A 25,614-nucleotide genomic window follows, 5' to 3' on the forward strand; every position below is an offset into this window, starting at 1 on the left:
CCTTGCTCCCCTTCTTCCCCCCCGCCCCCCCGAGATATCTGCTATGGGCGTCGTCAATTGTTAAGATGCTTGCCTATCAACAGCCTCTCAAGAAAGAATTTTAAATGGTTTTGTGACGTCAAGGGGGCCCAAGAAAAAACAGTCCATTGCCAAGTTAACTCCCTCATTGAAATCACACAGTAAGAAACAGATAACGCAAAAATGAAACCTTTTCACACAATGGCTGATCAATGACATGTTCCTAGCATCTCTAATAAGCCAAAGAATTTATCCTTGGTTGTAGGGTAAGGAAGTGACTAAGGAAGATGAGCTTTCAAAGAATCACCCTCTAATTTACATCCTTAATGAGGAGCCACCCAAATCGCACTGCCATTGACTCCTTGTCCGGGCAGAATGTCTGAGGGTAACATGGAGCATGGAAAGGTGCCTGGAAATGCAGTGGCTAGGTTGCAGCCTGCAAGAGGGAACAACTTAAGCATGATGGACAAAAAATTGAATCTTTTGAATGAAAAGGTAGATAAATTATTGAGTTTCCAAGAAGACTTGAATGGCAAGCTGCAAAAGGTGAACCGAGGCATTGATGACATAGGAAAGAACATTGATAAGTTAACAGCATCCCAAGCATCCACTGCTCAGACTGATACAACAAAAAGAGGCCTAAAACCTGGGGACAGTATTCACCCGTCTGAGACTGAAACTGCGTGCTCAGAAATGTTGAAGCTGATGAGAGCTACACAGCAAGATGCCTTGAAGCACAGGGAGAGGCTGGAAAAGATAGAAAAAATGGTTGATACTGTGGATAAAGTAATTACATTTGTGGGAGAGACATTCAAAAATTCTAAAGTAGTGGATTTCATTCTGAGAGGCATTGTACCCTGGAAGAAAGGGAATCTGGTTGAAATCCTAATGGAGGTTGGTTTTATTTTACTGTTCACAATCCTTTTCTTGTTAAGGAGAAGGGCTCCAGGCTTTCCTGTTAATTTCTTACATAATGCATGTGTGTGTTCAGGCTTTCCTCTCTCAGTATTAGGCATAAGAATAAATGGTATAGTGCAGAAAACATGCGAGGAAGGTTTCAAATAGGTGTAAAGACTAGGTCTCTGCACTGAGGAGTTGACAATTTAAGGGCCAAAATCTGTCCTCAGTTACACCCTGGCCAATAACATTCAAGTTAGTTGCGGAATCCAGCCCTAGATGAAGAATAATAAATAGTTAACGTACTGTGAAAGTGACAGAATGGGATTCTGTTTTCTGACAATTTGGGCATCAAGGGCCAAAATCTGCCCTCATTTATGTTCAGACAATTTCAGTGACTTCAATGGAACATGGGCCTAATTCTTCCCAATTACATTTGTGCAATTCTATGGATTTCATCCAACCATGGGATCAATAGGGCTGTGAGTGCAGGACACTAACTCATAACCATTTCTTAATTATGAAGCATAATGAGCGGGAAATGGTTTGTAGTGTCAGCAGGATATTTTGGAATTCATTGGTTTTCTCTTTTTTTAAAAATGAACTGGCACCTATAACGAATATGTGCTGTTTCAATGTTGAGTCTTGTTTGTCATCAGTCATTACTATTTGTGTCCCATCATGAGAAACAAAGAATAAACTGCACAATGAGGTGTATGTGGGACATGGTCTCATTCCAGCAGATCTCATAACATGGGGTTGGTAAAAACGTTATTGCATTAGGAACGACTTTACTTGTAATGGAATTATTTGAATACTCTGTGAATGCTCCTGGCTTTATAAATATTTGGGTACAAATCAAAATAACTTGAAAAAAACAACAATTAAAATATATGGGTGGAATGTGCATTTGAGCTCTTACAAAAATGAGACTGTAATAGACCTCAGTATAGATCAGGAGGGTGTGGGGCAGATTTTCAGATACAGCTCTAACAGTCCATCTCTGTACAGATATGCAGAACCACTACTCTTTCAGAGACTAACAATTGAACCAGATTGTGAGATTTTGTTGTTGTTTTTTGGTTAAATTTCTAGTGGAAACTGGGTTGAGATCACTAAAAAACCCCGTCTACAGTTACGTGGTGCCAGTACTTGCAGTCTGTTCCAACTGAAGTGTGCTACAATAGTAGAAGACATGAAAAAAGTGATCTAAAAATTGATGTGCTTTAGGTTTAAAGATATGATTATTACGAGCACCTGCAATGTGCTTGGCACTATGTAATACCTGGAGACAGCTAGGATCCTGCTTCATAGGGCTTACTCTCCAAATTGGACAGACAAGTACATAGTACACTAGATGGCCAGGTAAAGAACAACTTCAAAATGGTAAACTAGTTTCTACATTTCTTTCTTTGCTAGATTCACTGGAAGACTTATTGGAAGAAAGATGTTTAGGAGGGATTATAAAGGTAGGGTGGCCGTGTAATGCACGAGAGACAACTCATATGTGGTTATAGTTTACTATAGGAAAGCAAATACATATTGGACAGGTGGGCAACATTAATTAACCAGCAACATCCCTTTATTTATTTGTTTGCTGTATACATTGTAACACTGGAGCATAAAGAACTTAATTTAAAACCCAAAGGGTTCCAGAAGGCTTTTTTACACTACAGTTGCAAATAAAAAGAACCTGTTACTTGCTTGTTTCTGCTTCCTAGCCATCTTTTTATAATAGTGCACCATATACCAGAGCAGTGGCTTTATCCAGCATTACTACGTGTTCAGGACAGATGTTGAAAACTTGGAGAGGGTTCAGAGAAGAGCCACAAGAATGTTTAAAGAATTAGAAAATGTGGCTTATAATCACGGCCGGTGCAACCCATTAGGCGACCTAGGCGGTCGCCTAGGGTGCTACAATTTGGGGGGCGGCGACCGCGGCGGCATTTCGGCGGCAGGACCTTCCATTGCCTCTGTGGGGGGCGGCATTTGGGGGCGGGACCTTCCGCCGCCTAGGGTGGCAGAAAAGCTGGCGGTGCTCCTGCTTATAATGATAAATTCAATGAGCTCAACCTATTTAGCTTAACAAAGAGGAGGTTAAGGGGTGACCTGATTACAATGTATTAGTATCTACATGGGGAACAAATATTTGATAACTGACGCTGCAATCTAGCAGAGAAAGGTATACCATGATTCAGTGGCTGGAATTTGAAGCTAGACAAATTCAGGCGGAAAATAAAGTGTAAATTTTTAATAGTGAGAGTAATTAACCGTTGGAACAATTTACCAGGAGGCATGGCGGATTCTCCATCACTGACACTTTTTAAAATCAAGATTGAATGTTTTTCTAAAAGATCTGCTCTAGGAATTATTTTGGGGAAATTGTATGGCCTGTGTTGTGCAGGAGATCAGACTAGATGATCACAATGGTCCTTTCTTTGAATTCATGGATCAATGAAAGGGGGGGGGGGTCTTATGTTTTTATTTTTGTAAGTAGCTGCTTGCTGACACAACAATAGGATTCAGTGGCTTCTGTAGGACTGTTTATGTGTGAGACTTTGCAGGGTTGGCCTCAAATTCATAAAATAAGTGAATGTCTGAATTGAAAGCTTCATAGCTTCATACCGTCTAAAACTTCTGACTCTTGACTTACAAAAAACAGTGCTGGAGTGCGTGGTCCACTCCAGTCTCACTTACAGAAGGGGATTCATGAAGAATAAAGATCCCCACAGTTTCACCATTATCATGGGCATACTGAGTGTTTTAGTTAAAAGTGGCAATGACATCTGAAAACTTTTTTTAGTGGGGGTGGAGGGGAGAGGAAAAAAAGCTTATACTATAAGTCAACATTGGAGCATACAGGGTCAACACATTAGCACCTCAAACCCTTACGCTAATATTAATGGGACCTGATTTTCAAAGGCATGTAACTGGATTTGTGTGTTAAAATATACAGGAGGTTCAGAAGCTCTTGTTTGTTGCCACACTCAGTAGTTGAGTAGGATAGGAGACCAGGTCAGTTCTCCGCTCTAAATTATCTTTTCTCTGGTTCAAATATTTAATATCTTCCCAGCCAATACATGTATTTTCACTACTTTTTGCTGTTTTGCTATGGTCTGCATTATCATTTGCTAAATGTTAGAGCTAGGATGAATAGTCAACGTGGTTTCAATGAGGCTTTTGTTAAAGAAAGGATTGGGTATCACCTAGAAAGTATTCAACAAACATTCGCCACCTGAGATTGGTGTCTCTTCAACCAGAGAAAGAGATGAACTCAAGCCAAAAAAAATTTGGATCCAGATTTTTCAGTACCCCAGAATTCAGGTCAATGGGATGGAGCACGTGGGCGAGTGTTTGCAGGATTGGCACCCAGTGGGCTAGCCACATGTCTATCTGACTTCACTGTGGCTCAATGAATGGAAGGTCCTTTTGGGGTTACAGGGTAAAATAACATTAAATATGTAAAGCGGTGCTGTTTGTCTCTCCATGAGAGCCAGGAGGGATGAAACCAACATTTCCTTTATCTGGGGCCTCCCCTGTCTTAGATTAAAAACTATGTGATAGAACCGTATATTGGAGAAAAATCACCCCAGGCATAGTCTTGGGAAGTATCATTTTTTGAGACCTATGAGCTAATTTATTATTCCACAAGATTTTGCTTTAGAACAAAGATTTTAAAAAAATTGGTGGATGTGACCCAGGGAGCCCTTGATGCCAACTGGCAGAGGGCATGGGGGGTGCATAGGGTTTTACAGGGATTCCCTGGGTCAGATCTATGCATAATAGTTCACGGAATGGTGGCATGTGAAGTCTCTACCGAAAGCAAGTGGCCCACAGCTTGCCATAATCATAGCTAATGTATGTATGGATAATACTAAGGAATTATATGTCTACACTAAAATGTATGCTCCAAAGTCTTGGAGTTTTGGCGGGTCTTCAGGAGGTGACATACTTTGGAAATGTTCCTTTCAGGCAGGAGGTAAGGGACACCTATCTCCCTGTCTGGTTGTTTGTGTATTGTATACTGAATGCGTCACAGTATATGCCTATTTATATACTGAGCCAAAGGCAAAATAAGAGATTGTGAAATCTGCAAGATGAAACTAAAGCAGGGGGGTGTCCTGTTTATGAAAAAAGAGAGAGAGGATTGTTCTGTTATATCTTGGGGTGCCAGGAAACACACTGAATCCTTCACCTAGAAGACAAGCTCACAGCACATCTTTCTCATGAAAGGAGGGTCACAGCCAACGTGGCTGTAAAGGGGTGAGCATGACTCCACAAGACATGAGTATCTGGTTAATTAAATCTAGCCTATAGAATGCATGTTATGATTTATGTCACATAGCAGTACTGGAAACAAATAGTTCCATTTGCTGCAACTTAAATCTCTATGCTTTGTTAGATACACTTATACTTGACTTCACTATAAACATATCTAAGCGCTGTGTGTCAAGCGGAGTGGTGATCTGAGGTGGACTTGGTAAGCTGGGGTACACTGTTTCTTTGGAAGCAGCAAATCTGAATACTGAGTGTCCAGTGGACTGGGGCTGGACACTCAAGGGAGACACTCAGAGGGCTTGAGGGTTGGGGGGGTGTCAATTGCTAACTTGTCGGGTGACAGTGGGGCCTGCGAGATCTAGAGGGGAGTGCCGGTGCAGTTGGAGAGCTGACCCAAGGCGAGCACAGACAAGACTTCCTCACACTAAGGGCAGGTGGTAGAGAGCACATCCCTGGAGCCCCCAGGAAGCCTCACAGTGGGGGAAATAAAGAAGCAGCAGCAAACTGAGAATGCAATGAAGCTGAGTCATTACCACCAATTTCATAGTGTCTAACTGCCTCCACTGGTAGAGAATTAGAGGAACCCAGTGGGAAATGGACATCTTTAACATTGTTAATTAATGGTGTATTCAATTGTATTTTTTAGACTAACGATAAACCGGAAGAGAAGGTTGCAAAACCAAAGCATGTACCTAGCAACAGAGGAGTCCAGGCCGAAAGCAAGGAGTCTTTGGAAGGTATATGTAAGCCTGTATGTATGATAAACATATCTGCTATGGAATTTGAGATAGGTTGGGAAGAGAAGATCCAATATTCTCCTATATTGTAGGTACTACTGAATTAGCCCTGAATTAGTACCTGGACTTATCAAGTACTCAGAAAAGTGTGTGTTGGATGTTTGATACCAGCACAAAAAAACAACAAACAAAAATACAACTCCCCTCCCAAAAAACTCCCAAACCAAATCCAATAGCAACACTTCATTAAAATGAATAGCAGCCATTACCTTTTTTGGTTAATGCTGTATTTCTTTGCTTTTGCAGTTGTAGTTAGCTTAATTAAAAGAGAGCAATGTCTATTTGGAAGACAGCAGGGATACAATTGCAAGAACACCTAGAAAACCTGTAAAGTCGTAGCGGAAAAAGGCACGTGAAGAAGCAGAAATACAGATTTGTTTTTGAACTGGGAATGTCTCACGTGGCCAGCGAAGATATTATCAACAAGTCACAGGGGATGGGGTTAGAAAAGGGATTCAGACCTCAGACCTTTCTGTCATCCATTGTATCCATTGTCATCAGTGGAGTTACCGGGGTGAATGTGATTGTGAATAGTGCCCAGTTACAGTCACCTCCCACATGTCACCAGAGGTTCCTCTCAAGCATGGCCAAAAATTGCCTTGGTTTCTTGGCTTAGAAAATAACAAACTAAATAACCTGCTGGTCAGAATTCTGGCTCAAAAGTCCCCAGTAATTTTGGGCTGAGGTGTTAAATAGACTAAAAATGAAACAAAAATCACACTGATTTCCAGGGCCTGTGCAAGTAGAAGCCTGGAGGAAATGGAAGTCTTTTCCCTTCTAGACTGCCCTTCCTTTACATGCACCACCATTAATAATTAAGAGCAGTTGCAATTATTGGAATAGCTCCAGTGGGACCAAGAAACCCTAGGGGAGAGAGGCAGTGTTCTGAGTCTTAGTGTCTCCTGGAATCCTCCTGTCCCTTTTGCAATCTCAGTGCTACTCCCTATAGTACGGACACTGGGATGGGTGCGTCTTTTGGGATTTCAGAGTCCGAACCATGTGTCATGTTGACCCATAGAGTACTTTCAGTCTTGAATGTCCTTCAAGTGACTCTTATCAATTTTCTGTTTGCAGTGTTGTTGTAGGCAGCCCTGTTGGTCCCAGGGTCTGAGAGAGACAGGGTGGATGGAATAATGTCTTTTATTGGACCAACTTCTGTTGGTGGAAGGGGCAATCTTCACAGAGCTCTTCCTCAGGTCCGTCAGGTCTGTCTACTTACCTTCTTTTGTCCTAGGACCGCAGAGGTGGTAATTGCCTACTTCATTTTAAGTGGTCTCCTACAACATGTGTATGCTTAACAACCTGTCTTATTTAGCATGGACACTCTGGTTACCTTCCCCAGAGCTGAGGAAGGGTTCTGGGAAGCTCCAAAGCTCATTCCTTCCACCAACAGAAGTTGGTCCAATAAAATATATTACCTCACCCACCTCGTCTCTCTCTTATCAATTTGTTTTTTAGTTATTCGGAAATCCAGTTTCTATTTTTACTTTTACCATTGCTGAAAAGCTAACAATGCAAGTAAGTAATTTAGTAACCTGCATGTGTCAGTGTCAGAAATGTCAAACATGCTTCTAATAAGCTTAAGTCTTTTTTGTGTGTCTTTTAGCCCTTTCACATGAGCATCATTGCTTAGTTTCACTACGATGGCAGGTTTTTAATAGAGTCCAACATCCCTGGCTACCTCCCTATTTTTTACAACCTATGCCACTATGTAATATTTTTTCTTGTGTCAGAGGAAGGCTGTAACATTATGAATAATACCATTTCTTATTTAGAGCCCAAAGGAGAAGAAAAGTTGGATGAAAATAATGGAGCATGTGAAAAAGTAAACTCTTTCAATGCTGTAGTCTCCAAAGTTGACTCCAGTCCACAAGTTAAAGAAAGGACAACACAGCTGCAAACAATAGCAGGTTCTGGCAAAACAAATAGCTCTAAGAATTGTCAACCACAAAAAGACACTGGAATTAAAGCTTTGATTCCAAACCATGGTCTTCCCTTCATAAATCATGGCCCTGTGGGGAACAAGAATGTTATTGCTGAAGCAATTGATAAGGACAGAGCACCAGGACTGGAAGAACACCACAGAAAGCCTATTAATCAGAAATCAAAAGGAAGTGAAAACAAACCCTCTACACTCAGCGCTATATCCATGGAAGCCGTGCCATCCACATCAAAGTCTGTATCCAGAGCAGGGTGTGAAGTGATACGTACAAGGTAATGATCTAGTCTGTAATTCTCTGTGTGATCTGAAACATTTCATGTGTTAAAAATAGGCAAATTATTAAAAGGACGATTCAGTCTTGCTCATATATGATAAGGAAAAAAAAGCCTTGTTAGAAAAGGAGCACAGGAAACCACGTAAACAGTCAATCTGAAGAAGAATTAGAGCCAGTTTGGCTCTAATTAAATTTATACAAAGTTTGTAGATAGAAAGTGTTAGGTAAGCGCAAATTACTAATATTGCACATCTGTTCTGAGTCAGGGAGATTTGAAATGGGTTTGCTCTACTTGTGTCTCATTTCATTGAACCTTGTAAATGGCTGACTCCTTTCTAACATGGAGGTTTCTATAAATATCACATACGGGGCTTAATAGGTCTGCAAGAGGAGTCTGCCATTGATTGAGGACTGAATTTTTTAGTGTGTGATAAAATTTCAGGGCTTGGGCAGGTTGTTCAATTCCATGTATAATAGTCCTTTGCCCACCTCAGAGCATTCCGTATTTTTGGTTAGGTCTGTGACCACATGACCCAGCCCATTTTAAGCATTGGCCATACAAAGATGTGAGCAAACATTTCTTTTTCTAACTTTACTTTTTTTTTTCTCTTTAACATATGACATATTTGGTATCAGATACCCTTGTTTGTCCTTTTTTTGATGGTTAGGACTTTAGAAAAGTTCTGTGATTTAACCTGCAATTGCATTATGGAAAAAAAAATGAAAATGGAGGTCCCATTTTTAAAACATGTCTGTGCATGACCATGCATGTTCAGTTTAGTCTCCTGTGCATTTTTGTGTATACATAATTATCCCAATGTGCAGGTATACAAGTCAGCATTTGAACACAGACCAAAAAGTGACTGGTTTTTTGTACGTGCGCATTTGAAAATGTTTCTTTTAACTTAAAGGATTTGAATGCATTCTGGTGCCTTAAATACAAGACAGGCACTTTATTCTCTAGGTAGTCTTTAGTTATTTGTGCAATTTACAGATATTTTCAGGTGCTGGAGTATTCCCAGATGAATGTAATACAAGCATATTAAGGCCTTGTCTACACTACAGGGGGAGATCGATCTAAGTTACGCAACTTCAGCTATGTGAATCACGTGGCTGAAGTCGACGTACTAAGATCTACTTACTGGGGGGTCCACACTACGCAATGTCGACTGGAAACACTCTCTCGTCGACTCCTCTTGCGCTTTTCATTCAGGTGGAATACAGGAGTCGACGGTATCCCTGCCTGATTTTCATATCAAGGCCAGGGGTTCAAAACACTTGCTGGAGGATTCTCTGCACCTTGAGGTCTTTAAACCACGATTTGAGGACTTCAATAACTCAGGCATAGGTTAGGGGTTTGTCACAGGAGTGGGTGGGTGAGATTCTGTGGCCTGTGTTGTGCAGGAGGTCAGACTAGATGATTATAATGGTCCCTTCTGACCTTAAAGTCTATGAGTAAGCCATAAAAAAATAAGAGATAAACCTAATCGCGTCTTCCTAGTCATTTCCTGACCTACTTACATATCTGGGGTTTCAAATTAGTTTCTAGGTATGATCTGGTGATTTTTCATACCTGGCCCAAAGCTTTTTACAGCATAGTTCCAGCCATGTCTCTGCTCTCCGGGAGAACAACACAGACAGACAAAGGGGAAGTTTTTTCCCCAATTTTAAAAAGTTCTAACCTTCCCACTGGCCCTTTTGATCAGGTGCCCACTCCCTTCCTTTTACCTATGCAGGGAGACTTTTTAACCCTTTACAGGTAAAGCAAGTAGAGAACAACTACCAACAGGGATTTATAGCTAACATGCTGGCTGGGTGTCCATAAAATGGAGCTACCCCCTCCCCCTTTCATTTATCACAACATTATAAAGGGATCATGCTTATAATGACAGTGAGATGGTAAAAATGAGAACAAAACTACAGACTTGTTATGCAAAAGATAGAAAAGGTTTCTTTTCAAGATCTTTGTTACAGAAGGTACAATACTTTTGAGGAAACTAGATAGGTGTTTCCTTTTCTAGTCACCAGAGATGTTCTCTGCCTGCAGTTTTATAGTCCCTAGGGCTCAACTTTACGGCCCTTACTGATGCCCAGTCGCTCCACTGAAGCCAGCTGCAGTACTCAGAAATGTAGGGCTGGAAGGGACCATGAGAGGTCATCTAAATCACCCCTCTGTGCTGATGAAGGACCAAGTATACCTAGCCCATCACTGGCAGGTGTTCGTCCAACCTATTCTTAAAATCCTCCAGTTATGGGGATTCCACAGTCTCCCTTGCAGAGCCTGATCCTGCTGCTGTTTCTAAGTTTATTAATTTTATGAATATCTCTGACAGAACTTCAGACTATAGCAGGTTTTTTATAATCCCATTATCTCCAGTCAACCTAAGCTTAATGAAAATGTTTAAAAGTTCCTAGTGGCAGGAATGCTAAAGGAAATAATATTAACAAAACAAAGGAGCCAAAAGAGCCAAGGTGTACAGCCTAACATTTTCAACAGCTGACTGTGGAAAGAGTAATATTCTATACCACCCCAGGAACGCAGACTCTCACACCTCAGCTCTCAGCTATTGCCGGGAGACTAGCACACACCCACCCAGGTTTTTAAGAGCTAGCACGTAGTTCTAATAATCCAGACCACCATTTTTAGCACTAAGTACAAAGGCTCCCCATCACAGAGGCACTGGTAAATGCTGGAGTAGGTATGATTAAGGCTACGATTATGTCACACTTGTCAAGGAAGTCACGGAATCCGTGACTTCCAGAGAGCTCTGTGACATTTTCTGCCCAGGGGCTGGAGCTGTCAGCAGGCAGCCCCGCAGCTCCTAGCCGCCGGGCAGCAGGGGGATCCCAGAGCTCCCAGCTGCTGTGGGTGCTGGACCCTCCACCCGCCCCATTTTGTCAGGGCTATTTTTAGTAAAAGTCATGGGCAGGTCATGGGCTTCCGTTAATTTTTGTTTTTTGCCCATGACCTGTCCATGATTTTTACAAAAAATATCCAGGACAAAATCTGAGCCTTAGGTATGATATATTTTATGTCCAGCAGAGGGCAGACAGCTATACAAGCTAGCATGTTAAAATAACTATTAAAAGAAGATTTTGTGGGGACTGAGTCTTCAAAATGTTGTAAATTTATCCTGGAAGTATTGCATTTCCTTTATTATCCTTAGCAATTTCAGTATCTGATATTTTTAGTAGGGAAATTATTGCATAACTGGGAATTAAACAGAGTGTAAACAAATATTTTCTGCTAATCTACCGAGGCTATATACCTGCATAAAAAGGAAAATGTTTGCTCTGCAGGATTTCCATCAATGTGCAGATGACTGACACCCAAGAAAAGATTCCAGTGGCCAAAGAAGGAAGCCTTGGTGATCACAGAGGTACAAGTTCCAAAGTAAAATCCCCTCTCTCCTCACCATTGGAAGTTGAAGGAGTTAAACATCTGATTGACAAATTTAAACACAATCCATGCCCTCCAAACACCAGAACTGACCCAGTTCAAGAAGTAAAAGGGGTGAAGCTTGCTAATAAACACAATGAACAGGAACCCAAATTAGGGAAGCCACAGATGCTATTGAACAAAGTCTCAACTGATAAAAAGCCCCTAGAGAAATCAGAGCTAAAATGCAAGTCCATATCCTCTCAAAGCACAACTGAAAACGATACTAAAAAAGATCTTGGGGCCAAAATAAAAAGCCATAAAGAAACAACAAAGACAATGAAAGAATCCACAAATGATGCTAGATCTGAATTAGAATTAGAAAGCACATACGCAGGACAAAAAGAAGACAATGCAAATCAATGTACAGGAGAGGCCCCAGAAAACACTACATCAGTAGAAGCCAGCAAAGCATTTGGCAAGCAGGATGAAGTAATCATTGGTAAGTAGCTCACAATCATACCTGGAGACTTTTACTCTGAGAATTCTAGGGTACCTGCATATGTTATACACTATAATAGCTGAAACCATGCTCATTTGTGCTATTATCATAGTTTGAGAGCATTTATTCAGGCACTAAGCATACCCTTGGCTGCATCAGACAACAACTGTATTCACATTCATGGGACTTAATGTTCCTGTTCAGTTGCAGTCTCAGAATAAATGTTCTTTTGGATTTTGGATTCAATTTAAAGGCTGTTTTGGAATAATAATCCTTTTAAAATAAAATGAAATGTTATGTATTTGAAAAAAGAGATATACTTTTAAAGCTTTATTTCTTTGAATAAAAGCCTTTATTATCATGTAAGATAAGGGGTGTGCAAACCACGCATTAATATTAGCGGATGAAAAGAGTGTAAAATATTGTAGGAAAGGTCTCATTTTGTCCCTAGATATACCCCTGGCCATAAGTCTTTTTCTGGGCAGCACATGTTAGTGATCACATTCTGGTTGCTGCAAGAACAGGAGTACTCTTTGCCGGCAGTGGATGGAGCATGCCCCAAAAGGTGTGATCATCAAGATCTAGGTTCTACAGTAGTGGTTGATAGGTGCAAATATGTATGCGCAAATGGAATTTTAAGGTGTAATATACACTGTGCAGCCGTTTTACAATGAGCATGTATTAAATTAGTCAGTGACATCTTTGGCCCAGTCTCTCCCTGACTTTGCACAAAGAACTCCCAGTGATGTCAAAGGGAGTTCTATACATAGATTGACTTTGGGATTTGGCCTTTATTTGGGTCATGCTAAATTGGATCAGCTACTTTATTGGGACATCTCCCTGGGGAACTGATTTCGTCTATTGATAATGGCAGTGATCGCTACTACTGGGAGAGGCATTCTCCTGACACTGAATGAGTAAGTGGTTGTGAGTCATTAGGTGTTAAGTAGGTGCCTCACTCATGACATTTTACTGCTACCACCCAATGGAGACAGTGGGGCGACTCATATGCTTAAGTGCTTTGCTGGATGGGGGACCTAGTAAAGTGAAAAGGTGGAAGAAAGATGGGAGCCTTATTAAATTCCAGGGTTTTTGTTTTGAATATTGCTAAAAGCAAATTGTTAACAATTGCCTGGCTGGATCTAAGATATCCTGAGTGCTCATGTTGAGCTCTGATATTCCCCCATACAGGCTGCTCACCCACAGCTGTGCTGAACAACGTTATGATGGGGGAGAACCATATTTGTGTTTGGATCTGCTCCAGAAAGCAATGTGGTACTGTGGTGATGATGCCATTCTCAGTGGTCAGACTGGCTTTGGGGGGGACTCTCTGAGGGACAGGTGTATTTGAGTTGGTGGGAGTATGATGAATGTTACCTTTGTTGAGGTGTAGAGTGAGTGAGGTGCCAAAAGGCGTACACCCACTACCAAGGTGGTACGGGCTTGTTTGTAGTTAGTCAGGTTGCCCTTGGTTGACATCTTGATACAGCTGAATCCTAGGAAGTGAAAATACTGTGGGGGATGATGAAAGTAATGTGCAATGATTTGTGGAAAACCAAATCAACGAATGAACTGTCTCCTGTGTAGATGACAGCCCTCCTCCTCCTGCTCCCTTTGAACATCAAGTAGTGAGCGTCAAACAAACAGAGATAACAACGTGCTACTCAGTGTGCCGGCATGAAGTATTAGGAGGGTAAGTCTGTGGCTCTGTAATGCTGTGCAGTTAGCAACATCGCTGCAGTTGCTGAAATACACAGAAAAAGAGCTAGTAGGATGATTACAATTCCCCATTGCCCACGGAGTATCTAGAAATACATAGTTTTCATTGGATGCTCTTGGTGACACATATAGGTCTGCAGCTCTTAAATGACCATGTAAATGCATAGATTTATAAAGTTTAAGGCCAGAAGGGACTATGAGATTATCTACTGGCAGAAAAGATGGTGCTTAAAAATCATGTGCGTGGGTGAGGTAGGAGACAATTTACATCACACAATAAATGTGTGCCCTGTAGTTATTGGCTTTAATGTAATTTATAAAGTTACACGATCAGACCAGAAATATCCTTGTTAATATTCCCCACTATGCATCACTGAAGGACAGCAGGAGTGTAAAATTACAGAACCAAAAAAGAATATCAGCAGGTTACTGTGTCATTGTGTAACGTAGTAATACAAATGGAGCATAATATTTTAATGTAAGAATTGAACAACTGGCTGGAAAGATAAAACTAATCCTTCATAAGCTGAGAGAAAGAGGAGATTCATGCTACTGACCACCTGATTTTGTTCACTTTGTACCAGGCTATTTTTAATCAATGATAAGAATGGTTGTTTGAAAGGCTTCTGCAGCAAGTTACTTTAAAGTCATTTTACTGTGTATTTCTCTGTATCAACAGGGGGCGTTTTGGTCAAGTTCACAAGTGCACAGAGGTGTCAACTGGTCTTAATCTGGCAGCCAAAATAATAAAAGTGAAAGGAGCAAAGGAAAGGGTAAGTATGGTTTTGTGAACCTCCATGGACAGACATTATAAATCTGGCTTATTACAAGCACCTGTGCATCGCTTTCCTCATTAAAGTATTTTCCCACTCAACATTGTATCAAATATGACAAAACCAGCCTTAGTAAATATTTGCTTGAATCCTATATGACTGTTTAATCTGACCATGTTATTTTGGTGTTCACTAATATAACCCTTCTGCCAGGTGAAGCCAGCAGCAACAAGGGCCGGGTTCAATATCTAGGGGTTCCTTTTCAACAATACAACACAAAACAGGCTCGAACCCCCACCCAGTGACCTGGGACAATTACACACCACCCCCTGGGCGCCTCTAAGAGGCAATACAGAGTCTGAGTGTAGCAAAAACTTTTAATAAAAGGAGGGAATTAACTCTGTATTAATTTGGGAAAACACCGCAACTAGGGCTCATAAACACAACCCCCCCCCAAGTAAGTTGGGCAGTGTCCTTTTCCCCTCAGGTCCAGCAATCCAAAAGTCCCTTAACATGCCCGTCCCTTCTCTGTACCCCATTCACAGTTGCTGTCCTTGGCCGGTGCAGAATTCACCTCCCACCCTGTGTGGAAGACGGGGCGGGACGTGGGGTGTGTGTGTAAGGAGGCACGTTACACGCTGCACTGCTCGGGCACTTGCTCGTCGCCCAACAGCCGATTGTCATGCCTCTGCGGGGCTCTGCTCTGGCCCTGTCCACCAGCTTCTCTACTGGCCGCTTGCCACGCCTCTCCACCTGCTGCCCTGCTGGTCACACTTCTCCACCAGCCTCCCTGCTGGTCGCGCCTCTCCGCCAGCTGCCCGCTCGCCAAGATGTCTTCAGGGCCCCACCCACACTTAACACAACCCTCAGTGATTTCAGCTGTTAGTGGGGGAGTCTCACTGCTGGGGCACACTGGACAGTCTCTTGCAAAAGAGACACTCCCCAAATTAGGTCTAATACTTAGACGTAGGTATCAATGATTTCAGCTCTGCAGCGTGTAACAAGACTCTCAATTGAGTCTAAATTAGGTCTTTTATTATACCATGGAGAGAGGAAGGATCAAATGATGTCTAGGACCCTTAAACAGGACCCACCCCAGCAGGTACAAGTACCTGTCAACTCACTGGGCTTTGGAACCCGTGTCCCCTGCCTAGCGAGTGCTGTTCAGTTAAGGGTGAGTCCCCTCCATTGGGGTATGGCAGGTACAGTTCTGTTGCCCTCGGTTCACAAACAAGGATAGCAACCCTTTATTACTTCTGCCCCAATAACAAGGAGACTGGGGATCCAACACCGGCCACAAGTGATCATTTGGGCAAGCAGTCCCATCATGCTGAGCACCTAGGCAGGTTGGGTGTGTCCATGCAAACGAGATCAGCTTCTGAAGTCTTTTTCCACAGCTCACCACTAGATGTCGGGGGAGAGCTCATCCAGACTCTGCTTACACCAGGGGTTCTCAAACTCGGGGTTGTGGCCCCTCAGGGGGTCACGAGGTTATTACGTGGGGGGTCGCGAGCTGTCAGCCGCCACCCCAAACCCCGCTTTGCCCCCAACATTTATAACGGTCTTAAATATATTAAAAAGTGTTTTTAATTTTTATGGGGGGTTGCACTCAGAGGCTTGCTGTGTGAAAGGGGTCACCAGTACAAAACTTTGAGAACCACTGGCTTACACTAACATTGGTGTGTGCAGGGAATCAGTTGCAGGGCCGGCTCCAGGCACCAGCGAAGGAAGCAGGTGCTTGGGGCAGCCAATGGAAAGGGGCGGCACGTCCGGGTCTTCGGCGGCAATTCGGCGGTGGGTCCTCCAGTCCCTCTCTTCCTCTTTGAGCTGCTGCCGACGTGCCGCCAAAGAGGAGGAGAGGCAGCGAAGACCTGCCGCTAAATTGCCACAGAAGAATGAAGCGGTGCGATTGAGCTGCAGCCGAAGTGCCACCGATTGGCTTTATTTATTTTTTTTCGCTTTGCCGCTTGGGGCGGCAAAAAAGCTGGAGCCGGCCCTGATCAATTGGCATGAATGTTTGGGGAATGGCTAATTTTTGTGTGAATGTTTGTATTTGAATGCGCACAAGAGTGTTTGTGGTCATGCTCCAATAGGAGCATCTGCGTGTTGCTAGTCACTATTCGTTATCTTCCTGTTTGTAATGTTTCAGGAGGAAGTGAAAAATGAAATAAACATCATGAACCAGTTAAATCATGTGAATCTGATCCAGCTTTATGACGCTTTTGAATGCAAGAACAACCTCACCTTGATCATGGAATAGTAAGTTAAAATAATATTAGGAATCGTCAGCTCTTTTGAACTCGATGGTTGCTCAAGCCGGTAGTAGAAATGGAGAAAAATACATTGGGGAGGGCGGAAGGGGGATACTATGAGTGTTTCCCAATCTGGGTGAAGGCTTCTTTCATTTTAAGAAGCAAACTCTGTAAGAGAAAATCACATATTTGAGAATATCAGAACTTAAACAAATGGTAAGAATACCAGCTGTATCCCAGAGAGTATAGAGGGGTTTCATACAGGTCTGTTATTAAGAGAAGAACATCAGTATGTTTTATTTTTCATTAGTGGGGGTCTGGCCCATAGACACAACACAACTGCATTTTCTATATGAACTGTATCTAGCAAGTTATATAAGGGTACGAGAGTTAAATTAAAAAAAAATAGCAGAGGGAGAGGGAACTGAAGAGAGACAGAGAAGAGAGAAAACAATTTGTTTTTTTGGAGAAGTTAGAAATGAAAAAAAGGAAAGATTTTGATGGAGAGGTTCATAACCGCTGTTCAAAAAGTCAGGATCTGCCTTTGTACCACTAGCAGTCAGAATGTTTGGAGATACTTTGAGGAGGCTAGAACTGAATGAACAGAGAGAGTGCGAACAAGAGTAGCAGGACAGAGACAAAGGTCCAGATTTTTAAAGGGACTTAGGCACCTAAAGATGAAGATGGGGCCTAGTGGGATTTTCCGAAGTGCCTAGGCATCTAACTCCCAATCTAATGAGGAATATGTGTGTTTTTTCACATTTCTCTTTGTCAATATTTTAGTGTTGATGGTGGTGAATTATTCGACCGAATCACAGATGAAAACTACCATCTAACTGAGTTGGATGCAATCCTTTTTACCAAACAAATATGTGAAGGAGTCCACTACATACATCAGCAGTATATTCTCCATTTAGACCTGAAGGTCAGTAGTTACAGATCTCAGGTCTTTGGCTAAACTGTACATTGTGCTGTATGGAGAGTCTGTGTGTATGGGAGCTGCAAATAGAGGGTATTTTCTCTTCCCCTTACTTTATCTTGTAATGAAATAAACTAATTTAGTTCAGTGGCCACCATGAATTAACCCTAGCAAATTCATTTTTTCTTTAATGTTTAATCTTTTCTTAAATTTGATAGCTTATTTTAAAGATGATTAAATAAACGGCAGGTTCCTCTGCTTTTACAGCTTTCAGATCAGAAGCTTTTCATAGCTGTGTGGAATTGCAAAATAGAGGGTTTAGAAGCCCCTCTATTTGTGTTATAAGACCTGTCCTCTCTTTTGCTTCTTCTCATGTTTGTCCTTGTCTGTGTCTCCCACTGACAGCCTGGAACTGAGCCATTATAAACTAACATGGTCTAGTGACCATTCTCCACTAGTTCTTTGCGCATAGGGACTATCATTTTCTATATGTTTATATAGTGTCTAGCACAATGGTAGCCCTATGTGGTTGATGTGCAGTTGCTACTGTAATTACAGCTGGTTGGAAAGTGTGTTGTGGGTGTTTTGGTTTGTGGAAAATTTTGTTTTTTTTTTTTGTTGAAAACCCCCAAACTTGAAAATCATTTAAATTGTTTTTGATTTTTCAATGAAAAGCTGGAATTATTTGCAGAAAGGAGCCACTTCCCGTTTAGAACTTCCTTTAGTTGAAAATCCAATTTTCTTTACAAAAGCTGTTTCAATGGACATTTTTCCAAACGCCCCAACTGCAATAGCCATGTGAAATAATTATAATATTTATAATAAATATAATACTTAGATTGAGGACCTGGTCTTGTGAGGTGCTGAGCCTTGCATAGCTAGGTGGCTTCCCAGTAACTCTCCATTAACCTCCTGACAAGTGAGACTGCAAATGTCACCCAAAAAGAACACACACATTTAATTTGGATGGAAAAGCAAACACTAGTTAGCTGTAATAGGCTCATTCCTTGTTTGCATTCCGGTCTCTCAAGATACTGCACTTGCTTGAATAAGCCCAGTGTTATAGCGTCTGCCACCTGGCTTGCTAAACCATTCCACACAAAGGTGTCCATTCAGTCCTCCCCTTTCAATTACGTTATGTGATACCTCTGCCATGGCCAAATCTGGGGAAATAGTTACGCCCCAGGGCAGCAGTAAGGAATGAAATCCCTGCAGGCAGGATCCAAGCCCACACATTTTACTGAGCCAGTTAGGAGGATGATGGGGCCCAAAAATCACCCTCCCATGGTAATAACAGACTGAGGGGAAACGTTGATCTCAATAAACCCCTGAATATTTTCCCCTGCTTCTTTTGCCACATCATTGATTCTCTCCCCTTTAAGAGGAAAAATTAAGGGAGCATTTCAACAAGTGATCTGTGGGTAACATTCCCAACTAGACTTATAGAGTAATTTTTCCTATACAAGCCCTCCAGGCACCCCATAACCATCCCATGAACCATGCTGTCCTTCACCACAATTGGGCTCAAATATATATTTATATCAGTATAATGGAATTCTACACATAGTGACAGGCTAGAACAGAGCCTTAGGAAATGAATGGAAAAAATACAACCACCATTGTAGTAAACCACATAAAGGTGAGATTGACATATGTGACTGATAGGTTCACTGCTGTGAACCAACAAAGAAGTGAACGAGCATTGTTTTAAAAATCTTTCTCTGAAATTGTTCTGTATCTTTGCACTTCAGGTCATGTTTCTGGCTACTCTTCTTGTTAGTGTGTCTCATGTGCAATTTCACTTTCATTTATTTAACTAAAAATATACTTTTTTCTTTTTCTAGCCTGAAAACATATTGTGTATAAATCGCACTGGAAACCAGATTAAAATTATTGACTTTGGTTTAGCTAGGAGGTAAGACAGTTCAATTATGAGCCACTCAAAATCCATTGACATTTTCTTTTCTGTCATTCTTGTGATCTGTTTGTTCACACATTTCAGTGACTTTAAAGTGATTTTGAAATATGAAGGAGCAAAGCAATATGCTCCTCAGGCATGAATTTGCAGCTTAGCGCACTAACTGTCATATTGTCTTTTCCAATGACGTTTTTGCAGGCTAATGTTGTATTAGTATTCTAGTTTACACACAGTAATGTCTCAAATGGAGTTTTTACTCCAGCAATTCCAGGAAGTCCATTACGGACTTCACCTTTGTTATTGATTTTATATGGAAGGTGCTCGAATTCTGCAGTGCTGGGCCTCAGTCTAAAACCCCCAAGACAGATGGTTGTCCGCAAAGTAAAATGCATGACAAAACTATCCCATTTGAAACAGGCATACAATGGATCAGCTCTCACCCCCACAGTCTCTATCCCTCATCTGCCACAATGTCTGCTTCTCATGGATGAGGGTAAGGGATGAGAGTGTATAGGAGATTAGCCATGAGTTTGCAATCTGAAATGGCTGCAATATGGAGAATGCAGTTTTGGCCTTTATGTACAAAGGTATCACAGAGCAGGGCAGCAATGATCCCTCTTTTGGCACTGGTGTGACTGCACCTGGAACATTGTTTTCACTTCTAGGAATCACATTACCAGAAAGATATTGCTTAATTGGTGGAAGCTGAGAGAGCAATAAAAATGATCAGAGAGCTAGACTTAAGAAGAAAGGCAAAAAAGATTAATATGGATAGCTTGGCTAAAGGACAGCTAAGGTGAGGCATAACCACCTATAAATAATTAGTGGGTAAACAGCAAGGGGAGAGAGAGGAATTAGCTGGTCCAGTTAATAGTGGTGAAACATGGAGTAACGGAATGCAATTAAGGGAAGGAAAATGCATGCTCAATCTGAGCCTAACAGTGAGGGATACTAAGTTGTAGCAAGGCCATCCATGGAAAACATAGAAGCCCCATGTCTTGGGGCATTTAAAATTAGAATGGATAAAACTAGAGAATGTTCTAGAACACTTCTGCAACTGCAGGGAGAGGGACTAATAGGAGGCTTGACAAGTGTTTTCTTTGTCAAACTCCTATGAATGTGTCAAGCAAGAGATGTACCAATGCTCACTTTCTGTTGCTCTGGTTTAACATAGTTCAGTATTTAAAGGCAGTGAGACATATAGACAGCATCATATGTGAGCTGGGGTCCAGTTTTTACATTGGTAATTTACATCAGTCAAATGGTACAGGATTTAACACCTCTCACGTGGACATGGTTAGAAGGAGGCCTGGTTGCTTCTGTGCCTGCCCCAGGTTGGCATGTGGGGGAATACTCCCTGATCACCATTCCACATACTCTCCCTAAGACTAGGAGGAGAGAACAGAGCTGTTAAGGGCCAATGATATCCTTGGTTCGGGAGTGGGTCCCTTACCATAGGGAAGGTTTCTGCAAAACAGCCATGGAGACTGTGAAAAAATCCCTTGGTCTATGTCTGGGCGGGTGGCAGCTATGATCTGCTAGCTCTCATCCCTCTCTCCAGTTAATATGAAACGACATCTAAAAGGAGCACAGCTCTTTTGGGAGTCTGGTATTACAGAGTGGAGCAAGTGACCACGAGTTTGTAATAACAGAATAATAGTTGAGTCCTGAGGAAATGTTAACTTAATTCTGTAGGGAGAGATGATTTGATTAGGTAAACAACAGGTCATGGTTTACATCTATTCTATGCTGACCCAGTTCTCTTGCAGGGCCGCTCGTATTCTGACCACTCTAACTTAAATAAAAACCCAGACCCAGCCTTCTTTCCTGGTCCTCAGGGGCTTGACAGACCTTGCTATTTCCATTGCATCTATGTTTTGCCCTCACTTGCACTGAACTAGAGGAAAGCCAGTGGGTAAAATCTTGGATCCATTGCAATTAATGGCAAAATTCCCATTTACTTCAGTGGAACCTGGATTTCACTAAACAGTTCTAAAATAAATTTTTGACCCTTTATGTTTCACCTTATGCAATATTACCAGCATTAGCCCTGCTTTGACCAGATGATACATAGCTGTTGTGCCAAAGGAAATTTTATGTAAACATTATATCTTAATCCATAAGCTGTTCTTTCATTTTTCAAGCATTTTGATTTCTTTTTGTACCTCCAAAGAGTTGTCCAGAAGCGGCTCAGTGAGATAGATGATGTTTTTATCCTAGTCAGTTTGCCCTCATCATTATGACTTTGCCTATTATTACATATATGCAGTGACCAGAAAAGAGGGTCCTGTTTTATATACAGAAAAAAAAATAATATGGGGGGAAAAGCATAAGCAGCTGTGAAGCATGATCCTCTTTCCTAATGGAAAAAGCAAAAGGCGAGGGATATTTGAGTGAAAACAGGAGGTACTGACGTGTGGGCATGAGTTAGTCCCTCCCGAGAAGAAAGCAACAACTTCTTATGGTAGTATAATAATATTTACCTAAAAAATTATTTTCTAAACATTGTGGGGTCCTCATTATACAAACCTGTGTATTTCAGCTCGAAGAGCTTTTTTCTTTAAAAGGATTTTATAAAAATAGAAAAAAATGTACACAAACAAAGTTACAGCTTTAGGGAAAGGGGTGCCCAATAGAAAAGGTTTCATTAAAGGCAGTTTGGAAACATGCAAGAAGTAGTGTTTTAAAAAACAACAACCATTTATGGCCTGATCTTACTTGTTACATAGGCAAAATTTCCATTAACTTTAATTGGAGTTATTACTGAGTGACGACTGCAAGACTGAGCCCTTCCTTATATTAACTAGCAAATTATTAACATCTTTCACTTCCTGCAAAACCATCCTGCTGGTTACTAAAATCAAATAATGGTCCCTTCTCAGGGTTCCATCTGGGCATTTATACTGTGCTCATAACCAGTAGCGTAGCTAGTGGGGTGCAGGGGAAGCAGCCGCTTCCCCTCAGCACATTTTTCAAAAGCGGCGCCTGAGCAGGGCCGGCCGCGCCTAAAAGGGCCCCACAGCTGTCCACCCCTCCCCTAGCTCACTTCCCACTCCTCCCCTCCCCTGAATGCTCCGCCCCCCTGCTCCTCCCCCTCCCCTGCTTCCCGCGAATCAGATGTTCGCAGGAAGTCTGAAAACAAGCAGGGGCAGGCCGGCAGCAGCAGGTAAGCTGGGGTGGGGTGGGGGGACGCGAGGAGGAGGGCTCCGGGGAGGCGCGGTGTGGCCCAGTCCGGCCCTGGCCGAGCGGCTCTCTCCGGCCCCGGCGAAGTGGCTCCGGCCCTGGCCGGCCCCAGCTCGGCTCGGGCCCCGGCCCCGGGATGCCGGCCGAGTGTGCCGGACCCGGTTCCGGCCAAACGCGCCGGCCCGGTCCCGGCCCCAGCCCTGTCCAAGCGGCGCCAGCCGAGCACCCCCGGCCCCGGCAGCTCCGGCTCGGCTCGGCGCCGGCCCCAGACCCAATGGCTCCGGCCCGCCTCGGGCCCCGGGGCGCCGGCCCCAGTTCCGGCCGAGCGCGCTGGCCCGGTCCTGGCCCCAGCCCTGTCCAAGCGGTGCCAGCCAAGCATCCCTGGCTCCAGCCCGGCTCGGTGCCGGCCCCAGCCCCAATAGCTCCGGCCCGGCTCAGCTCGGGCCCTGGGGCGTTGGCCCCGGTTCCAGCCGAGTGCGCCAGCCTGATCCCGGCCCTGGCCGAGTGGAGCCGGCCGAGCACCCCGGGCCCTGGCGGCTCCGGCCCCAGCAGCTCCGGCCCGGCTCGGCTTGGGCCCCAGGGCGCCAGCCCCGGTTCTGACCAAGCGCGCCGGTCCCAGCCCCAGTGGCTCCGGCCCAGCTCGGGTCGGGCCCCGGGGCGCCGGCCCGGCCCCGGCCCTGGCCGAGCGGCGCCGGCCAAGCACCCTGGCCCCAGCAGCTGCGGCCCGGCTTGGGCCCCAGGGCGGCAGCCCCAGTTCCCGGAACATGGCTGGAGCCGTGCGGCTCTCCCCCCACCTCCGCCATGAGGAGCCCTCCGGCCTCCGCGAAGGCTGTGCCTGCTGCTCCACCGGGGGGAGCCGCCAGCCCCAGCTAGCCCTCGCCGCTAGCCCGCTCTGCCTGAGCCCCTGCTGGGGAGGAGGGACAGCGAGCCCGGCACTTGCTCCCAGCCCAGGAGGAGACGAGCTGGAAGGAAGCTCCCCGCCTGAGCCACGGGGACAAACTCCGTTCCCCGTGGGGAGCCGGCTCCTAGGTCGCACCGGACTCAGCGGGAACCAGCAGGGCTGGGCAGCACCTGGCCCCCTTCCCCCGGACCGAGCCCCTCCGAAGGGGGGGCGCAGCATGGCCGCAGCATGGCTGGAGGAGCCAAGGGGGGGGGCGCAGCGTGGCTGGAGGAGCCAGCGGGAGGGGCGCGGACTGGCCGGAGGAGGAGCCAAGGGGGGGCACCTTTTTATGGTTGCTCCCCCTGCACTTAGGACCTGGCTACACCACTGCTCATAACTGTGTGATCTGAGCACTTTTACACAGTGAATTATGGTTTGGGGTGCTGCTGAGCAAAATATCTCCAAACTTGCCTAAAAATGGAAGTTGATTCAGTGCATATTCTGGACAACTTTTGCTCATGAGTCTCCTCTGGAGCCCAGCAAAAGTTTAAAGCTGCCCTCTCTTTGTGAAGGTAAAAAATCCATTACAATCTATATACCTCTCTTTGTGGAAAGCTTGTCGCCACATGGGGGCGTGTAGGTTACACTACCATGTACCTGCAACGTGAATTAAGCCCTGTGTCTGCCAATTTGAGGATTGAGGATGGACCTTGTCTCTCTCACCAACAGAAATTGGTCCAATCAAAGATAGTACCTCACCCACCTTGTCTCTCTAGTTTGAGGATGATTTCTTTAGAACTTGTGCCAGAGATTTCTCACTCAAACATAATATCTATAAAAGTGACAGAGGTTGGGTTACATGTGCCTGAATGTTAGCTATTCCAATTTGATTTTTTTCTGCAATAACATAGAAAACCATCTGTAGTGCCCCCAGCCTATTTCATCCACATCTGTTCCTGTGACTTGGATTGATCTTATTAGCTAAATCACCACACTGGGGCATACAGAAGTTTGCAGAAGACATGGCAGTGATTCTAATGTAATCATGCAACTTTTAGTTGCAACCATATTTTTATTGTCCTGAGTCTTTCTCTGGCTCCTTCTCCTGCCATACTACCATATGTCTAAATTAGGAAAATTAAATTATGGATAATGAGCTGTTTATAACTGTGACTTTCTGAATTGAAGCAGAGTGCCAAAGTTAGAATATGCACCAAGAGATTGATTCACTAGAGACAAAAAGTTAATACAAATGATTTAGTTTATTTGATTTTGTTCAGTTTTAAATGGCTGATTCACTTAAACATTTGATCAAACTAATTGGAAGTGACTGTGAATTATAAAAAACTCTCTGTGAGGATGCACAGACTGAAATTCTGCATGCTTGAAGACTTAGATATAGAATGTACCTGTCCGGCTTTGCTACAGTATGAAAAATATGACAGTTCTTTTTGCAAGTGTGCAGTGCATGTACTTAGTCTGCTGTCAGTGCTGATGCCCCTTCTTGTTTCTGATGAAGGTATAAACCTCGTGAGAAGCTGAAAGTTAATTTTGGCACTCCTGAATTCCTGGCTCCCGAAGTGGTGAACTATGACTTTGTTTCGTTCCCAACTGACATGTGGAGTGTAGGCGTCATCACGTACATGCTGTGAGTAAGCCTCTGTGTGGGTCATGGCCATGGCAACATATGCTCTGTAAGAAAGGCCAATGGAAGGTATTTGCAGAGCTGTAATGCAGCCGATTCAGAGATTCCCATCTAGGGAGTATGTCTTTCTTGTTGCACTCACTTCATTACCCAAAAGAGAGAGCCAATGAAAGTGAACATCACTGCTACACAACTTGAAATACCTGAAAAACAATCAGTCTTCATTCTAAATACTTAA

General features: G+C 43.4%; 1 protein-coding gene across 1 annotated transcript in view; it reads left to right on the forward strand.

Moving 5' to 3' along the window:
- The first annotated feature begins 393 nt into the window (after positions 1 to 393).
- The window catches only part of MYLK3 (myosin light chain kinase 3), a 31,478-nt gene continuing 6,257 nt past the window's right edge, over positions 394 to 25,614 (forward strand). Inside the window, exons 1-10 of the mRNA XM_026652902.2 lie at positions 394 to 912; positions 5,840 to 5,930; positions 7,766 to 8,204; positions 11,507 to 12,087; positions 13,675 to 13,780; positions 14,486 to 14,579; positions 16,729 to 16,838; positions 17,615 to 17,756; positions 19,595 to 19,665; positions 25,251 to 25,379. Of these exons, the coding sequence (XP_026508687.1) occupies positions 394 to 912; positions 5,840 to 5,930; positions 7,766 to 8,204; positions 11,507 to 12,087; positions 13,675 to 13,780; positions 14,486 to 14,579; positions 16,729 to 16,838; positions 17,615 to 17,756; positions 19,595 to 19,665; positions 25,251 to 25,379 (2,282 nt within the window). The remainder of the gene's footprint in view (positions 913 to 5,839; positions 5,931 to 7,765; positions 8,205 to 11,506; positions 12,088 to 13,674; positions 13,781 to 14,485; positions 14,580 to 16,728; positions 16,839 to 17,614; positions 17,757 to 19,594; positions 19,666 to 25,250; positions 25,380 to 25,614) is intronic.

Source organism: Terrapene carolina, unplaced genomic scaffold (assembly GCF_002925995.2).
Source record: "Terrapene carolina triunguis isolate 2854851 unplaced genomic scaffold, T_m_triunguis-2.0 Scaffold130, whole genome shotgun sequence".
NCBI lineage: Eukaryota > Metazoa > Chordata > Testudines > Emydidae > Terrapene > Terrapene triunguis.